This window comes from Cebidichthys violaceus, unplaced genomic scaffold, assembly GCF_023349555.1.
Source record: "Cebidichthys violaceus isolate CVI_PGR_0920_01 unplaced genomic scaffold, fCebVio1.0.p SCAF_10, whole genome shotgun sequence".
NCBI classification, from domain to species: Eukaryota; Metazoa; Chordata; class Actinopteri; order Perciformes; family Stichaeidae; genus Cebidichthys; species Cebidichthys violaceus.
Window position 1 is genome coordinate 16,774,076 of NW_027176263.1, and position 18,265 is coordinate 16,792,340.

At 47.0% G+C, this 18,265-nt stretch overlaps 2 protein-coding genes across 2 annotated transcripts; one reads left to right on the forward strand and one right to left on the reverse strand.

Annotated features, from left to right (window-relative positions):
* Positions 1-2,844: 2,844 nt before the first annotated feature.
* On the reverse strand, positions 2,845-4,551 carry borcs7 (BLOC-1 related complex subunit 7). Its single transcript, XM_068727743.1, has 5 exons — positions 4,389-4,551; positions 4,134-4,196; positions 3,841-3,884; positions 3,694-3,714; positions 2,845-3,583 (listed from the first exon to the last, which is right to left on the reverse strand). The coding sequence occupies exons 1-5, from the start codon at positions 4,518-4,520 to the stop codon at positions 3,532-3,534; spliced, it is 312 nt and encodes a 103-aa protein (XP_068583844.1). The 5' UTR covers positions 4,521-4,551; the 3' UTR covers positions 2,845-3,531.
* A 632-nt stretch (positions 4,552-5,183) lies between these two features.
* Positions 5,184-18,072, forward strand: cyp17a1 (cytochrome P450, family 17, subfamily A, polypeptide 1). Its single transcript, XM_068727754.1, has 12 exons — positions 5,184-5,533; positions 6,007-6,145; positions 6,934-7,169; positions 7,314-7,400; positions 7,814-8,032; positions 8,972-9,141; positions 9,229-9,332; positions 9,889-10,115; positions 10,148-10,164; positions 12,819-12,949; positions 16,451-17,071; positions 17,626-18,072. Exons 1-12 carry the CDS (start codon positions 5,213-5,215, stop codon positions 17,802-17,804), a joined length of 2,451 nt encoding a protein of 816 aa, XP_068583855.1. The 5' UTR covers positions 5,184-5,212; the 3' UTR covers positions 17,805-18,072.
* Positions 18,073-18,265: the final 193 nt, after the last annotated feature.

Below are 18,265 nucleotides of genomic sequence, written 5' to 3' on the forward strand. Positions count from 1 at the left end.
ACCAATCAGCACGCACACACGGTTTAATCTTGAAGTCCTGAGGTGAAACCATTTGTCAGAGGGAGATGTGAGGCGGTCCCCGATGAGCCGCTGTCCCTGGACCTGTATCCTCGCAATCCTCTGATAAGACCGCATGCTGTCGTAGGGGGACAGCATCATCTAGACTCAAGGTTTAATGAAGGGAGCTGAACACGGCCTGGCAGCGGGACTGTTCTCAGGAGAGACCAGCTGGGCACAAGGATGAAGAGATATAGTGTAAAATAATATCCCCTCTGTTGTTTGAAGAAGACCATAAGACGCATGATGAGCGAGGAATACAACAGCTGTGATGAAGCTCATTGCACTGAGGGAGAGGTGTGCACCGTCACCGTCACCGTCACAGTAACAACAACAACAACTTAATGTAGCGCTTCACTTTAATAAAGGGGCACACAAGAGACATTACACTAAAAGAAATCAGAAATATTAACATTAAAAAAACATATTTAAAAGATGAAATAGAGAACGGAATAAAAACAATAAAAGAAAATGTCAAAAATGTGAAGCACAGACGGTCTGACTAGCTCCACAGAAACATTCTCTCAACTGCTGTTTCCAAAGTCAAGAAGAATGATGAACCTCACATTCACAGATGTCTGTAATATTTGTCCATTTTGTTTTTATTTTCAGACTCTGAAGCGTTCGAGATGGACAGCAGGCGAGACACTCTAAAGAGACACTGAACAACCCTTAAAGTGTCCTGAAGAACTGTTTAATTCATTCATCACAGTAATAAACTATAAAGTACCTGGCATGCTGTCTGCTGGGTTATTGAATATTGTAAAACAACAGCTGGCATGGTCCTTTATACTTACAATAATTGCTTCATGATATCTCAAATCACAGACATGTTCCACTGCTGCTGCATCCGTGTCTCTGTCAGACGTGCCTCCGCTCTCAGCAGCGTCCTCAAGCAGTTTGATAAGAATCTAGAACTATATCTACATACATGGATTAATAATCTATATCCACATACATGGATTAAGAATCTGCATAAATCTAGAACTATATCTACATACATGGATTAAGAATCTACATAACTCTAGAACTATATCTACATACATAGATTAATAATCTTCATAAATCTAGAACTATATCTACATACATGGATTAAGAATCTACATAACTCTAGAACTATATCTACATACATGGATTAATAATCTGCATAACTCTAGAACTATATCTACATACATGGATTAAGAATCTGCATAACTCTGGAACTATATCTCCATACATGGATTCTGGTGACTCGTTAGGAGCTCTGGAACATGCCCTACCATGATGTAATGAGTACTAAGGATGGATTCAGCAGCACGGCGCTCTGTTGGACGATCAGAGTCTTTTGTAACGGTCTGCACATACGTCAGCTGTGGGGTTCCACAGGGAAGGTGCTTAGGCCCATTACTCTTCTCTATTTTCACAAATGATCTGCCTCTGGCAATTGAGAATGCCAACATAGCAATGTATGCAGATGACACGACACTGCATAGCACTGCTTTAAACAAAGATGAACCAGTAACCACCCTGGATCAGGGTCTACAGAGAGTCTGATTGGCTGAAAGTGAACAAACGAGCCCTGAACATTTACAAAACTAAAGGTATCGTGTTTGGCTCAAGGAATATGCTTAATGGTGACCCACAGCTTCACCTGTCAATGTCAGGTTCAGCTGTAGAACAGGTCAAGAAGACCGAACTACCGGTGTGGTGTCGGATGGTCGTCGTGGTCTGAGCGCGGTGACGGCGTTGTGAAGGAGCACAGAGGAGGAGCTCCACCGATTTAACATCCTCTATTGTTTATACAGTCCTTTGTCTTTTGTCACCTGCTAAACTGTCCAGTCATATGTCATGTGTACAGAATGAACAACATACCAGAGTTACAACACAGAACCACGGCAGGAGGCAGGACCAGGGTCCAGGTACAACCAGGATCCATGGAAACCATGACCATGTGACTAGTTCCTTACCTTTGACCCCTGATCCTTCTTTGAAGAAGTTGTGGATGCATAATGTATGCGGTCTGTTCTGATAGTCTCTGACTCTGTCTCACCTTGATGTCTGACGTCATGTATGTGTGTCTCATGTTGTCTCCTTTCAGCTAATGGAGATCCATAAACAAACAATGGACACCACCACACCCGACACACACACACACACACACACGTGGTGTGGAACACGTGCAGAGTCAAGAGGTCCGAGACTCTTGACTCGGCGGCACGTCCTCAGGGACGCCGTCGGGACGGAGCAGCTGTTTGGCCTCGGGCCGCTGATAACGCCGTCTCTCCGCTCCTTATCGCGGAGGACGCAGCCAGAGGGAGGCTCGTCTCCGCGGAGACGATATCCTTTTGCTGCAGACCTTCCAGCACCTCTCATGTTTCTGCTGACTGACTCCCCAATAAAGACCTTCGGAGCGTAGAGAGGACAGTGGAACGTTCGGTGTAGTGGAGGTTTCTGTTGCAGCCTTTAAAAGCGCCGTGATCTCCCTGAAATATGAGCGTCGTTACATGCCAACATGTTGAGCGGTTGTGGTCATTTCACGGTTTACAGAGATCAGGCTCCATACGTTGTGCGTGACATGAGAGGTCAACAGGGTCATAGACACCTAAACGTTCTCTCCACTAGTCTGGAAGAAGAACAGCTGAATGTTTGTGTCCTGTAGCGTTAGTAGGTGTATTTACACAGATAGCATGTGGTTTAACAAGTGCTTGTCTTCAGATGCCCCCCCCCCTCTCCAGCATCTGCTCCGTCCTTGAACACAAGTGTCCCTGACCAAACCTCCCCCAGTGAATGACTTGAGCAGAGCGGCGGTGACGTTTCATCAGGTTTAATTATTCAGTACATGTATTCACACACAATGAACGGCAGACACTGAGAAACACTGTGACCTTTATGATTCTACAGTTTGAGTTTTTATATTCTGAGCCAAGATGACAGAAAATATATTAATGTGACACAACTGATCACAACATCTCAAATAACTCGAGGAGAAAAAGGTCAGAGGTGCTTCTAAAGGGGCTGAATTATCTATGACACGCCTTCCTTCCACTCACACGTTTGTATGAAACACTTCCTCAATTGCGGAAAATAAGTTAGTGTTGTCTCCCTTGAGGTGCTTTTTGTCGAAAAAGAGTTAATGCAATGAATGGGTTATGACTCGCTCCGCCAAATGAATTGTGATGTAGCGCTACACAGAGGGCCGCTAGCAAGGCGAGTGGACACAGAGAACGCTCTGAGGACACCCGCAGAGGGACAGAGACTGCCCCTCTCTGCTCAGGTTCTGACTGCTCTACATCCTCACACAGGAGACAGTCGTCTGTCTCTGGATCCCGTTTAGAGCACCTTCAAGCACCGGAGCGGTGTTTGCGTGTGAGACACAGTAGTGCGTGACTTTCCCAGATGCACTAGCAGTGTGTGAGGAAGCGGGAAACACGGCGTCTCATCTGACGTCAGACCGTCCCGCTGAGGTAGAGGGGGACGCGTCCCGACGCCGCTCCGTCACTTCAGCAGGTGTCTCAGCTGGTCCTGCAGGTTTTTAGAGTGCTCCACGCTGGAGGACGGAAAAAGAATTCAGTGTCACGTCATCGGTGTGTGTTGTGGCTAACCGGTGAGACAGTGCTGTCAGCTGACGGGTAAACAGAGTGAGGTGTTTAGACTTACTTCTTCTGGATGGCCTCCTGCCTTAGAGACACACACACACACACACACACACACACACACACACACACACACACACACACTCTTATCATTCACGTCAGAGTTTTGGTTTTCATTTTGAATGTTTGTAAACAGCTGGTTGATACTCACTGGTACTGCAGATGTGTGGTGATTATGGACATTTTCCTCAGACTCTGGAAGACAGACGTAACGGTGATGAATTGCGACATTTTGGAGAACGCAAACGAGGGCTGAGAACTTCTTAATACACCACTTTATTTTGTTGGATGACCCTTTCGTTGTGACACTCTCATAAAAAGAGTTTCCAGTATGTTGTCCTCTCATGGCATGCTGTGTGTGATCACTGCCTCTATATATATATATATATATATATATATATATATATATATATATATATATATATATACATACAGTATACTTACATCCTCAGAGTGCAGGATGGCGTCCTCTTGAATCACCATATTTCTTGCTGCTTGACCAAGAAGCTGGAAGAGACGTTAGCGACAATGAGGCATTTAGTGCTTTTATTCATGACCAATAAAAGCTGATCGTTTTGCCATGCTTTTATTTTGAAATTGAAACGACGTTTCCGCTCGTCCTCTACGCATTAGCCCTATTGGCGTTAGCTAGAAGCTAGCGTCATCTGTGTCGTGAATAAGCCTCTCGTCTCGTTTTACCTCCTGACTGCGAGATCCCTTCAGCACTTGGCGGGTCAGTGCGATCACGTCCCCGCTACAGGAGCCCACTTTATCGGATAAGAGCCCTTTGACAGACTGGCCAAACCGCGGCTGGGACTCAGCGGACGCCATTTTCTGTTTTTGGTTTAGCGATGGATGGTGCGTAGCGAGGGTCAAAATTCATAGCAACGCGTCCCCCTTTACAGATGTGTCACATAATTCAACATCCTTTAACGCGCAGACAGAGAGACAGAACTGCGATTAATGGTAATTAGTCGTGAATAAATGAATTAATAGTTATTACGTGTTCTTCATTATCACATGCATTTGATCTCAAGATACTTATAACAGTTTGACTCCTTACAGTTAAGTAGAAATACCACAACATGTTACTTCAAGTAGTACAAAAGCAGAGGTATTATCAGTCAAATGTAATTTACTCTCATAAATGAAGGACTTGTATGGTGTTGTATAATAGTATTACTGTGTTGTATTTTCTTACTTTATAGGCTGCTTAATATACACATTTTAAACGTGTGTTTTGTGTGCAAAATGAGCAATAACTGTCAGATGAATGGAGTTGGGCTGGAAATGTTAAGTTGCAGAAAATGTGATATCTCTAAACTGTACTTCACTACAGTTACTTCCCAACCCGTCTGACTCTCACCATGTCTTGTGTCGTCGTGGCAAAGATCCAGTGACTCGTCTTATCTTGTTGGAATTGGCCCAGCCTTAGACATGCCGCCTCAAGGACTCGGCATTGAAGGAGCTGTATAAACGCCGGGCCCCGCTGGATCACACCCGTCTCTCGGGGCCCCTTTGCTATGGACATGACTTGGTTCCTGTGTCTGTGTGTGTTCGTGGCCGTGGGCCTGGCTCTGTTGGCGCTGCAGCTGAAGCTCAGGGTGTTGGCGCGTGGCCCCCGGGAGCCCCCCCGCCTCCCAGCGCTCCCGCTCATCGGCAGTCTGCTGAGTCTGCGGAGCCCTCACCCTCCTCACGTGCTCTTCAAAGACCTGCAGGGGAAATACGGGCCGACGTACTCTCTGATGATGGGCTCCCACTGCGTCATCGTGGTCAACCAGCACGCACACGCTAAACAAGTGCTGCTGAAGAAGGGGAAGATATTTGCAGGAAGACCCAGAACTGTGGGTACACTTCTTCTTCTCCTTCTTCTTCTCCTTCTTCTTCTTCTCCTTCTTCTACTTCTTCTTCTACTTCTCCTTCCTCTTCTTCTTCCTCTTCTTCTCCTTCTTCACCTTCTTCTTCTCCTTCTTCTACTTCTCCTTCTTCTTCTCCTTCTTCTTCTTCTCCTTCTTCTCCTCCTCCTTCTCCTCCTCCTCCTCCTCCTCCTTCTCCTTCTTCTTCTCCTTCTTCACCTTCTTCTTCTCCTTCTTCTACTTCTTCTTCTCCTTCTCCTTCCTCTTCTTCTTCCTCTTCTTCTCCTTCTCCTTCTTCTCCTCCTTCTCCTCCTCCTTCCTCTTCTTCTTCCTCTTCTCCTTCTTCTCCTCCTCCTTCTTCTTCTCCTTCTTCTCCTCCTTCTCCTCCTCCTCCTCCTCCTTCTCCTTCTTCTTGTCAGCAGCAGCAGCAGTCATGTATCTTTTGTCTTCGTGTGACGAAGGTAACCACAGATGTTCTGACCAGAGATGGGAAGGACATCGCATTTGGAGACTACAGCAGCACGTGGAGATTCCACAGGAAGATAGTCCACGGAGCTCTGTGCATGTTTGGAGAGGGCTCTGCCTCCATTGAGAAGATCAGTGAGTACGATTCCCTCTGCACTCCTCTGACCCGAGGGTCACGATCGACCGTGAAGGCACCGACAGTGACTCTGGAGAATCTACTTCTACCAAAGAACACGCGATCAATCAAAGCTGTTGTCTGGCTGCACTGGCCCTTTAACTTTACAGTTGTGCATAAACTGCATTATTTCACTCGTTGTAATGCATTGCATTATACTGTAATAATGTAAACGAGGACTAAGAAACATTAAAGCTTGAACTGGAAGTAAATGTAGTGAAGTTGACAACATTTTAAATATCTCTTAATGCATAAAACTCCTTCAGTAAGAGTGCAGGAAGCTTCAGATCATTCTGTTGAGAAACATCTCCGTGAAAGTGTGAAAGTAAGGAGGAACCCAGACAATATGTATCAACACACACACACACACACACACACACACACACACACGTTTGTTGAAATGTAATTGTAATACTGTATAAATCATTATTATATAACAAACGTAATGTTGTGTTCATATTCATATTATAGTGTACTTTTGTATTTTTATGCATTTGGCAACATGGTTTGTCTGAAACCTTTCATGCCAATAAAGTTACATTGAATTGAATGGAGTTAAATAGAATAAACTAGGCTGTATGTGTTGGTGGAATATGTCCCCAGTGCAGCAGTTTGGGTCGTTGACGTCTTTTTAGCTCTTGGATGTGTAGAAGATATATCCGGCTCTGGTACGCAGAAACAATATACAGTGAAAATATATGAATACGTTTTGATAATTGATAAAGTCCGTTGCCCGTGTCTTGCTCAGTCCACGCCGAGGCCCAGTCCCTGTGCTCCGTCCTGTCCGAGGCAGCGGCTGCCGGACTGGCCCTAGATCTGTCCCCGGAGCTGACCCGGGCCGTCACCAACGTGGTCTGCTCGCTCTGCTTCAACTCCTCCTACCGCCGAGGGGACCGGGAGTTCGAGGCCATGCTGCGCTACAGCCAGGGCATCGTGGACACGGTGGCGAAGGACAGCCTGGTGGACATCTTCCCCTGGTTACAGGTAGACGAGAGCAGGAAGCCACAGCAATACAGATTACAGATTCTGTTATTCGGTCATATTTCTATTATGTCTACAGAAAATATATGTATACCTATATAATATACCACATTGTATATATATATGACGTGTTTCTCTTTGTCACAGATTTTCCCTAATGCGGACCTGCAGCTCCTAAAACAGTGTGTTTCAACCAGAGACCAACTTCTGCAGAAGAAATATGATGAACACAAGGTACAGTTGGCCTCTTGCTGATGAGGTGCAGACGGCTGAGAAGTAAAGTCAATGTGTCAGCATTCCACCTCTGCTTCTGGCTCCATACCATCTAAACTCACACTCCTCCTTTCTGCCACTTTGGGTTTAATCCAAACAAAACGAAACATCAAAACTCACACGGACCTCGTCCTCTTCGTCCTCTCGTGTTGGACTGAGGAAGACTGGACGCTGCTGTGACTCGAGACAGGGCGGGCCAGCTGGTCACATCCTGTTGATGATGTTAGCTCAGGTTTTGAATGTGATAAACTTCATTTCTGTCCAGACACATTGCACCCTAAATCTGCTAAATGCTACCCCATCAAATACAATATACTGTATGCTATGAGTGTGTGTGCAGTACATTGACACAGTGCCCCCCCCCCCCCCCCCAGGCAGACTACAGTGACCATGTGCAGAGGGACCTACTGGACGCTCTGCTGAGAGCCAAACGCAGCGCCGAGAACAACAACACGGCAGAGATCAGCGGCGAGTCGGTGGGCCTGAGCGACGACCACCTCCTCATGACGGTGGGGGACATCTTTGGAGCCGGAGTGGAAACCACCACCACCGTGCTCAAATGGGCCATCGCCTACCTCATCCATCACCCGCAGGTAAGCCTGGAGCAGCATCGGGGTGTGTGTGTGTGTGTGTGTGTGTGTGTGTGTGTGTGTGTGTGTGTGTGTGTGTGTGTGTGCACCTCCAGTGTCATCCTGAAGTCGATCAAATTTGTCCAAATTTGTCCGTTTAGGTCTACAGACCGAAGTGAGGCTCATGATGGAATGCATATATGTGTTCTTGTTTCCCACATACTGGACACTGTCTGAACTCACTTAGAGTTTGGCCTTGTGTCAGTAAGCTATGGCTTTTACATTTGTGACAGATTTTGACTTTGCAAACCTTTAAATGAAAGCATCTTGCCTTTTTCTGAGCTGCAGTACCTCTGGAGTCCACTAGATGCTGCTCTGATGTCATTTCATTTAGGCTCTCAGCACATCACTTCTCCGTCTGTGATCCCAGCGGACATCGGGTGAAGGCAGGGTTCATCCTGACACAGAGAGACAGACACACATTCACACCCACAGGCAGCTCAGAGTCGAACCCACGCTGACACAGGGACTCAGCCTGTTTACAGGGTGTTCGACCCCTCTCTTTACAGGGATCGTATAAATAAAACATGTCCATGAATATGACTTTTACAGTTAATCACAGTTACAATCATTATTCAAGTTGAGTTCTTGGATTTCAGTTTGTCGAGACACGCAGGTTCAGTTTTAAATCCAGCTGTTCAAGTTCATTCAAATATAAATCATTCATATTCAGGTTCTAGTGACACCTGACCACAGTATAGCCACGACGCCAACGTGAACCTTCACTGCATGTCGGACGCCTCCCTCTGTCCACTCTCCAATGTTCACAATGACAAAAAGTGATATTTCTAAAAAAGCGTGTTATTCTGTGAACCCTGTGAAAAAAGAACCTGAATAGTAAGAACACGTGTGCACTAAGATGAAGTGTACTTATGGTGCAGAACATGGGCATTGTGTGTTTAGGTACAGAGGCGTATCCAGGAGGAACTGGACAGCAAGGTGGGGGGGGACAGGAGCCCCCAGCTCAGTGACAGAGGCAGTCTGCCCTACCTGGAGGCCACCATCAGGGAGGTGTTACGGATTCGCCCTGTGGCCCCTCTGCTCATCCCCCACGTGGCCCTCAGTGACACCAGGTACACTAAACACACTCATTTATCACCGTCATCCATGTCTGACGTGATGGAGCCACGCAAACATTCTGCCTCTGACCTTCTCTGCAGCATCGGGGATTTCACGGTGAAGAAAGGATCTCGAGTCATCATCAACCTGTGGTCCCTGCACCACGATGAGAAGGAATGGAAAAGCCCGGAGCTCTTTGACCCCGGTGAGAGGATGCTGCTGTCTAATGTGACGTCATTTATGGAGACAATTGGTCTTTTTTTATCATGTCTGCTGGGAAGAAGGGCCTATTGTAGCCTTTTTATGAATATTTATTCATGATGGTACAAAGGAATGAGTCATCTCTGTCATGTAGATCTAGAGTGGGAAAATGAACCGTTCATTGGCTATCATCCATCCATCCATCCATCCATCCATTTACTATCCACTTACGTGGGGTTGGGTGGTGGGGGCAGCAGGCTTAGAAGGGTATTTCAGATGTCCCTCCCCCCAGCAACGTTTTCCAGCTCTTCCTGGGGAACCCATAGCCCAGATATGTAATCCCTCCAGCGTGTTCTGGGTCTACCTCGGGCCCTCTTACCAGTTGGATGTGGCTGAAAACCTCTAAAGGGAGGAGTCCAGCTGATCACTTTCGAGATTATTGAAGGCGGGGATCAAACCGCCGTTCCTTTGATTGATCAGCAGTTTAGCTCCATGACCATCATCGGTTGTAGTTCTGCTGGTGCGTGTGTTGATTCTGACTCCGTGTTGTTCTTCTGCAGGCCGGTTCTTGAACAGCGAAGGCACAGGTCTGATCATCCCGTCGTCCAGCTACCTGCCTTTCGGTGCCGGGGTAAGGGTGTGTCTGGGTGAGGCCTTGGCCAAGATGGAGCTCTTCCTCTTCCTGTCATGGATCCTACAGCGCTTCACCCTCTCTGTCCCACCGGGCCACTCCCTGCCCAGTCTGGAGGGCAAGTTTGGCGTGGTCCTCCAGCCAGCCAGGTACAAGGTGAACGCCAAGCCCAGACCGGGCTGGGAGAGCAACAAGTGCAAGCCGTGTTGAGACTGGCGGCACGTTCTCGGCTACGTCGGCTCTCATTTGTGACCCGAGAGTCCGAATGCATTAAGGCAGTGAACTGGACATAACAGAACATCTCTTTGGTTGTATGACATTCATTATTATTTCTTCTCAATGTAACAATCTCAACAAACACTTCGACACATTATTTATAAATAAAATGTGGGGTCTAATATACAGTATTTGACTGTTATTTTGAATGGCGTACTTCGTAGCAGTAGGAGACTCTCTGTTGTCATAATTGACCCTTTGCTCATCAACGCTGACAGAAGCTTCTACAACATGCTCTGATAAAGCAGGGTGTGCTTTAGGGCGGGGCTCACTGTGATTGACAGGTCTCTGCTGCTACCAGAGACGTGTACGGCGTCTCTACGTCACTTCTCCACATTCCCAATATAACTTCTGTTCATCGGTTGCTAAAAAAAACCCAACATGACGACGACCGTAATCCAAGATGGTGACGGTGAGATCGCCGACCTCGAGGCTTCAAAACGACGGTCCACAAACCAACGGCTGACGTCGTCACGACGACTTCTACACCCTCTACGGTCCAGAGAGAAGATAGAAACGTGTTCTTTACCTTTGGCTTCATCCATCCATCCAGAAAAGGATGTTTTTTTTAGGAGGGAAATTCTTTGTCGACGAACACATCAGTTGACAAATTGATGAGTTGATTTGAAAGATATGTCTGTAAAACTGGGTTTCTCCACACAGAACCATGCAAAAGCACCTCTGCTCCTCGGTTCAGCATGAAAACATGACTAATCAACTAAAGAAATCTCCATCAACTAATTCAACCGATTAGTTGACTAATCGACTAAGTGAGGGCAGCCCTAACAGAGACAGTTGAAAGTAATACAGAATACCTGAGAGCCTCACTGACGTACATTCCAGAACATTTTTATATTTTGAATCGACACCAAATCGACAATGTTGCGTTTACATAAATAAAGACATTTCCATCATAAATTGTTGCATAAAAATGAACCAGAAGGTTAAACATTCGTTTATGTGTGCCCATCAATGTTGAAATGAAAATTGCGCTCTTGAATAAAATTGTACTTTTTTTCAAAGTTATACAAACAAACAAATCGTTATCATTTTGAAAGTTTTCTCAACATTCACAAATTGTTCTGTGGCATTTCCATCATTTAACCGTCATCCTACCAACATATCAGAGCAACATGTTAACTTATTTCTTTTTAAAACATTATTAGTTATGTAACGTCAACTAAAGAACACAACTGATTATTATCATTTTAAGACAGTAATGAGTCCTGAAACCAGAGGTGACTTGAAGTCAATATGTTGTTATATATATATATATTAGTGCTGGGCAACCATTACAATTTTTAATCGCGATTAATTGCTTGACTTTCTGCGATTATTCGCAATTAATCATCTGTTGATCAATCTAATTTATACGCGATAAAATAATTGTCTGCGTTAATTAATTAATGCGTTAACGCGATAATAACGAGTTAACTTGCCCAGCCCTAATATATATATAATAACATATTGACTTTGAGGCGATATATATATATATTTTTATATATATATATATATATATATATATATATATATATATATATATATATATGGTAGCCCCTGCCATCAGTGAATGGGTTAAAGAGCTTTGAGTGGTCAGAAGACTAGAAAAGCGATATACAAGTACAGTCCATTCACCATTTACATGATTAGATGCCTGAAGTAAGGTCTGTGGTTACCACAAGATTTTAAAGTTTTGTTCCACGATGTCCAATACGTCAGTAGATAGTCTCGTAAAGTCTGAAGGGTTTAAGCGTCATCAAAAAGGCGCCCGCTAACCATCACATAGACCGCCTTCACAGCCTTGGTAAAGACTCAAAGTCATGTGACCGTGGTGTAGTTTGTTGTTAGCTTTTTACTTCTGACGGTTGCATTTACGCTTCTAAAACAAAAACGTGTTCATCTATGAAGATTATCTTGCTGAACATAACGTACAAGTAGCATAAACTTGTGTTCCCCACAGAGTTTATTTTTTCTGCAATATTCAAAAATCCAATAGAAAAATCCCATGAGCTTTTTACCAAGAGAACCAGTGTGATGCTAACTTCAGGTTTGGCCTATAAAAATACGTCACCCAGCACCAGTCTATTGACAGAGCCCAGACACTCAGTCGGTCTCCCTCTAAATAGATAACCTCAACATAAGCCCTTTCATTATCATTTACTATGGTGTATATATATATGTGTGTGTGTGTGTGTGTGTGTGTGTGTGTGTGTGTGTGTGTGTGTGCGCACGGGGGGATCCTGAGGCCCCAGCTCCAGCAGAGTGAAGTGGCCCCGCGCCTCTATAGTGAGCCCACATTACCATTCATACACCTGTTTTGTTGGGGTATGCTGATTGACACGCGGAGCCCGGCCCCTCCACTTGTCCTTTCATTGTAATTGGCTCGACACTGCCGTGCATGGAAATTCCCCCCCCGCGCGACCCTTGGCTCACACCTTGACTAGCGGGAGAATGCGCGAGGCCGTAGGCGGGCGGACACACACACACACACAAACACACAAACACACACACAGCCGCCCGCCGCCGTGAATCACAAACGGGCTCTCTAACTCGCAACCACCGCCCACGGCTGCTTCCGTTGAGACCACCCGCCCGTCACTCTACGCCAAAGTCCCGCGAACAGGGCGACAGCATGCCGCGGTCCTTCCTGGTGAAGAAGCAGCGCAGCGCCAAGAGAGCGAATTCTGGCCGACTGGAGCCTGCAGAGACCGGAGGTAGGACCGCTTCTAGTGTGCGTGTGTGTGTGTGTGTGTGTGTGTGTGTGTGTGAGGAGGCAAAGTAACAACTGAGTTACATTACAAGTGCACTGTTTGACTCTTGACACTAAATATGAATATTGTTGGTAGAGCTCTGTAGATTGAGATGTTACAGCCTGGAGTGACTTAACACAGAAACTGAATATTACTCAACACCTGCTATCCAAAGACAGTGTTTACACATTAATACTACTTCAATACTTGAACAGAATAAGTGATTTAATTTGTACATTTAAGTACATGTTACTGCTCGGTTTGTATGAATGCAGACTTTTACTGATGTTTCAAGAAGAGCATTTGAATGTCTCCGCTCTATTTGTGAAGTGTTTCAGCCTTTAGCTCTATATGGAGTCACAGCTCTGACACATATCAAAGATTAAAAACATCCTCTTTATGACCAAACTGTGAGGTAAGAAGTTCGTGTTTTACAGACTTGTGAGGGATCATAAGTATCCTCCATGTTTTAGGAGCAGCACACCGTTCTGTTGTGTAGCTCTTTACAACGCGATGGAAGGAGAATAATGATGCATATAAAGGGACATCACAGTTTTGTCCGGCCACAAACAAAATGCAGTTTTGTGTTTAGCAGGTGCAAAATCCCCAGGTCCTTAAGACGAGCAGAAGGGCCCCATTAAGCAGCCTCAAGAGCCTGCGGAGCCTCCCAGGCTCCTCCTGACAAACCCCTCCTCCAGCCTTTGTACTTGTTCCAATACGGCCCTTAAAGCGAGCTCGAGCTCCCCATCCCATAATGATGGACTCCCATTACTGCCATCAGAGTAGTGCCGAGGAAGAAGAGCTGGACTGAAATCATATTTCATTTAACGATAGCTATACAGTGATTTAAGCTGTACGGACTTTAAATACATGGACATGATTTACTGCATGTTTACACAGATTATATCACAGTACTTACAGTCCACTGAGTCTCTCTGTCCCACTGTAACCAGTCCACTGAACCTCTCTGTCCCACCGTAACCAGTCCACTGAACCTCTCTGTCCCACCGTAACCAGTCCACTGAACCTCTCTGTCCCACTGTAACCAGTCCACTGAACCTCTCTGTCCCACCGTAACCAGTCCACTGACTCTCTCTGTCCCACTGTAACCAGTCCACTGAACCTCTCTGTCCCACTGTAACCAGTCCACTGAACCTCTCTGTCCCACTGTAACCAGTCCACTGAGTCTCTCTGTCCCACCGTAACCAGTCCACTGAACCTCTCTGTCCCACCGTAACCAGTCCACTGAACCTCTCTGTCCCACCGTAACCAGTCCACTGAACCTCTCTGTCCCACCGTAACCAGTCCACTGAACCTCTCTGTCCCACCGTAACCAGTCCACTGAACCTCTCTGTCCCACCGTAACCAGTCCACTGAGCCTCTCTGTCCCACCGTAACCAGTCCACTGAGCCTCTCTGTCCCACCGTAACCAGTCCACTGAACCTCTCTGTCCCACCGTAACCAGTCCACTGAGCCTCTATGTCCCACTGTAACCAGTCCACTGAGCCTCTCTGTCCCACTGTAACCAGTCCACTGAACATCTCTGTCCCACTGTAACCAGTCCACTGAGCCTCTCTGTCCCACCGTAACCAGTCCACTGAGCCTCTCTGTCCCACCGTAACCAGTCCACTGAGCCTCTCTGTCCCACTGTAACCAGTCCACTGAGCCTCTATGTCCCACTGTAACCAGTCCACTGAGTCTCTCTGTCCCACTGTAACCAGTCCACTGAGCCTCTCTGTCCCACTGTAACCAGTCCACTGAGCCTCTCTGTCCCACTGTAACCAGTCCACTGAACCTCTCTGTCCCACTGTAACCAGTCCACTGAGCCTCTCTGTCCAACTGTAACCAGTCCACTGAGCCTCTCTGTCCCACTGTAACCAGTCCACTGAACCTCTCTGTCCCACTGTAACCAGTCCACTGAGCCTCTCTGTCCCACTGTAACCAGTCCACTGAACCTCTCTGTCCCACTGTAACCAGTCCACTGAGCCTCTCTGTCCAACTGTAACCAGTCCACTGAGCCTCTCTGTCCCACTGTAACCAGTCCACTGAACCTCTCTGTCCCACTGTAACCAGTCCACTGAGCCTCTCTGTCCCATTGTAACCAGTCCACTGAACCTCTCTGTCCCACTGTAACCAGTCCACTGAGCCTCTCTGACCCACTGTAACCAGTCCACTGAGCCTCTCTGACCCACTGTAACCAGTCCACTCAGTCTCTCTGTCCCACTGTAACCAGTCCACTGAACCTCTCTGTCCCACTGTAACCAGTCCACTCAGTCTCTCTGTCCCACTGTAACCAGTCCACTGAACCTCTCTGTCCCACTGTAACCAGTCCACTCAGTCTCTCTGTCCCACTGTAACCAGTGAGAGCAGGAGTGATCACAACCCATATCTCTTTGATAGTTCATATAAGGTATATGAGTGATGGTGGCTGACAAATAGAGGGCGCTAGAGCACAACCTCTCCTCTCCCCACGTTGTAGATCTTAACAGAATAAGACTAGAAACATAAACGCTTCCCCCCTGCTGCTACCTGGCCGTGGTGGGAGGCTTGCGTGCCTCAATGACCCTGTGAGCTCTACCGGGCAGGATACGGGTCAGGGGTCTGACAAAAGGCGGCACCTGGTCCTCCAGGTTTGGGGGGTTGGGCTCAGGGTTGACGTCTCTGTCCTGTAAAAAAAAGTATTGTTACGGAAACATTAAGATTTATTCATACATATGTTATATATGTGTTTATAAATATATATATTCATGTGGAAATGTGCGTGTGTCTGCGTTGTACGTAATCTTATGTGTGTCATCAAATCTAAGAGCCAATCAGCTCTTTGATCTGACCACAGCCACGCGTTTCCCATCATGCTTTGGGTCTTGCAGTCTGGTGGAGAGCAACTGCAGCGCCTGACTCCGAATAACCGCAGCCGCCTCGATCTCGTGAGGTCATCGTTGACCACGTGTTCATGACACAAATCTACCCAGCATGCAATAAGAAGGATGAAAGCGGCGGGAGGTCGGTGTCTGTTGAGCCCACGTCTTCACAGAGACCCGGATCCATCTGGACTTGATCGGACCTCAGGGCAGAGAGCAGGACTGTGGTGGACCAGAGGAGGAGGACTCTGGTGCTCAAACACAGTCAGAGTTGACGGACGATGTTTCCTGCATGTCGAGTTTTTACTGTGAAGATGTGGGACATATTGTCTGATCAGAGAACTGTTTCTGCTGCTGCAGTCTACGTTCCTGATGATGGATATGCACTACAGGAATGAACTATGTTGATCTTTGAGCTACATCTGCATTGTGTGGTGCATCCCTGTGTTGCATAATGACAGTAAATGATTCATGAAACCTTGAGTTTTTTTGCATGTGAGCATTAGAAAGGAACAAATCTGAACCCTTTAATATCATCTAGGCATAGCGTGGCTGAATTAATATAATGGACAATAAGCTAAATGTGTGTGTGTCTACTCTACAGAGGCCCCCTGCAGCACCCACCAAGACTCTCAGCTGCACCATGACCCCCCCCCTCACCATCATCGTCCAGCCCCGAGCCCATGGCTACAGCACAGAGTCTGGTCCCTGTCCTCCTCCCGTCCTCCTTCTCTCAGAGCAGATCGACCGCATCCTCCACCTCCTCCCAACACCTCCCCACTCCCCTTACTGGGCCACTCTTCAGAGGCTGACAGCAGAAGCACCGCAGATGCCTTCAAACCAGCCGAGTCCTGCACCAAAGGGCACCTGGACCTGCAGTGTGTCGCGGGAGACCACAGGAGGAGAGAGAGCTTCGTCCCATCATCCCGGCCTCTCCTGGCCCTCTTTCCCATCGTTCCTCCCGGCGGCGGCCGCGAGTGCCGCGAGTGTTTGGACCGTCATAAAGAGTACCTAAACTTCCCGAGCCGGACCAAACGCGAGCAGCTCCAGTGCGAGTGGAGCGGCAAGAAGTACTTCAGCTGCAAGTACTGTGAGAAGGAGTACGTCAGCCTCGGAGCTCTCAAGATGCACATCAGGACGCACACACTGCCCTGTGTGTGTAAACTCTGTGGCAAGGCCTTCTCCAGACCCTGGCTGCTGCAGGGACATATACGAACACACACAGGTCAGTGAAACACACACACACACACACACACACACACACACACACACACCTTAGAGGTGCAACGTGTACATGCTCCCAACAAATAACATTCAAAATTCGACAACACTGCGAATCTCTGAGAGACGGTCAGGATAGCAAAATACATCAAAATAAAACGTTGAGAGAGAGTAGACCTGTCTGTGGTGACTGAGATATCACTGTTGGGCCTCTAGCTTCACTCTGCTGCTCCTGTCAGCACCAGGTGTGTGTGTGTGTGTGTGTGTGTGTGTGTGTGTGTGTGTGTGTGTGTGTGTGTGTGTGTGTGTGAGAGGGGATCTCGTAGCGTGGCTCAAAGACTGAACCAGATTTGAAATCACAGAGTGTCCCCCGTCACTGACATGGTGTCTCTATATGTCCGACGTATGGTCGTTGTCCTGTGTCTCTTTAAACGTCTACACAGTAACACTGTCTCTACGGACCCGTTTGACCTGCATGGATGCGTCTGAACGGGGTCTTGTTCTGGCTGGGGTTGGTTCGAGGGATCACTGACATGGATCTCTGTGTTCCTTCTGCAGGAGAGAAGCCGTTCTCATGCTTCCACTGCAGCAGAGCTTTTGCTGACCGCTCCAACCTGCGAGCTCACCTCCAAACCCACTCTGAAGTGAAAAAGTACCAGTGTTCCAGCTGCTTCAAGACCTTCTCCAGGGTCTCACTGTTAGCTAAGCACCAAGAGGCCGGCTGCCCGCTGTCCTGACAGCCTGTCGCCTGAAAGCTGCTCCAACATACTCTTCTGTAGAGTTCCACCGGTCCACAGCGACGTCTTTGAACTGGATCCTAAGTGTACAGGTGTACAAACTAACATGCATTTTTTGTAAGTGTGCACAGAGTGAGTCAGCATAAATCCATGTTGTCATGTGTTTGCCCGTATTGCCTGGTAACATTGAAGTTAGAACTTACTAACTGACTAGAACTAGTGCTGAAGTAGCAGTTAGCCGACTGAGTGTCCGGTTACATTGAATCACATCAAGGTTATTATGTAATAAAGTTGATTTGTTTCTGCATAAAACTGCTTTTTCGTTGAACTTGTTTGAAAGTGAGTGACTAATGCTTCAGAAGTTGTGACCCTTGTTCTATATGCAAGGGTGGAGCCCTCTAGGGGGCCCTGACGCTCCTGCAGCGCTTGCGGAAGAGCATGTAGGATAACGTTCAGCGGTG

Bases quoted from the DNA above. Each gene is read 5' to 3' on its own strand.
- cyp17a1 (XM_068727754.1), top strand. From the start codon at position 5,213: ATGGACATGACTTGGTTCCTGTGTCTGTGTGTGTTCGTGGCCGTGGGC. The intron at 7,170-7,313 runs GTAGACGAGAGC...TCTTTGTCACAG, and splicing joins ACATCTTCCCCTGGTTACAG to ATTTTCCCTAATGCGGACCT. The intron at 7,401-7,813 runs GTACAGTTGGCC...CCCCCCCCCCAG, and splicing joins AGAAATATGATGAACACAAG to GCAGACTACAGTGACCATGT.
- borcs7 (XM_068727743.1), bottom strand. From the start codon at position 4,520: ATGGCGTCCGCTGAGTCCCAGCCGCGGTTTGGCCAGTCTGTCAAAGGG. The intron at 3,885-4,133 runs GTAAGTATACTG...TCTGTCTTCCAG, and splicing joins CCATCCTGCACTCTGAGGAT to AGTCTGAGGAAAATGTCCAT. The intron at 3,715-3,840 runs GTGAGTATCAAC...TGTGTCTCTAAG, and splicing joins ACCACACATCTGCAGTACCA to GCAGGAGGCCATCCAGAAGA.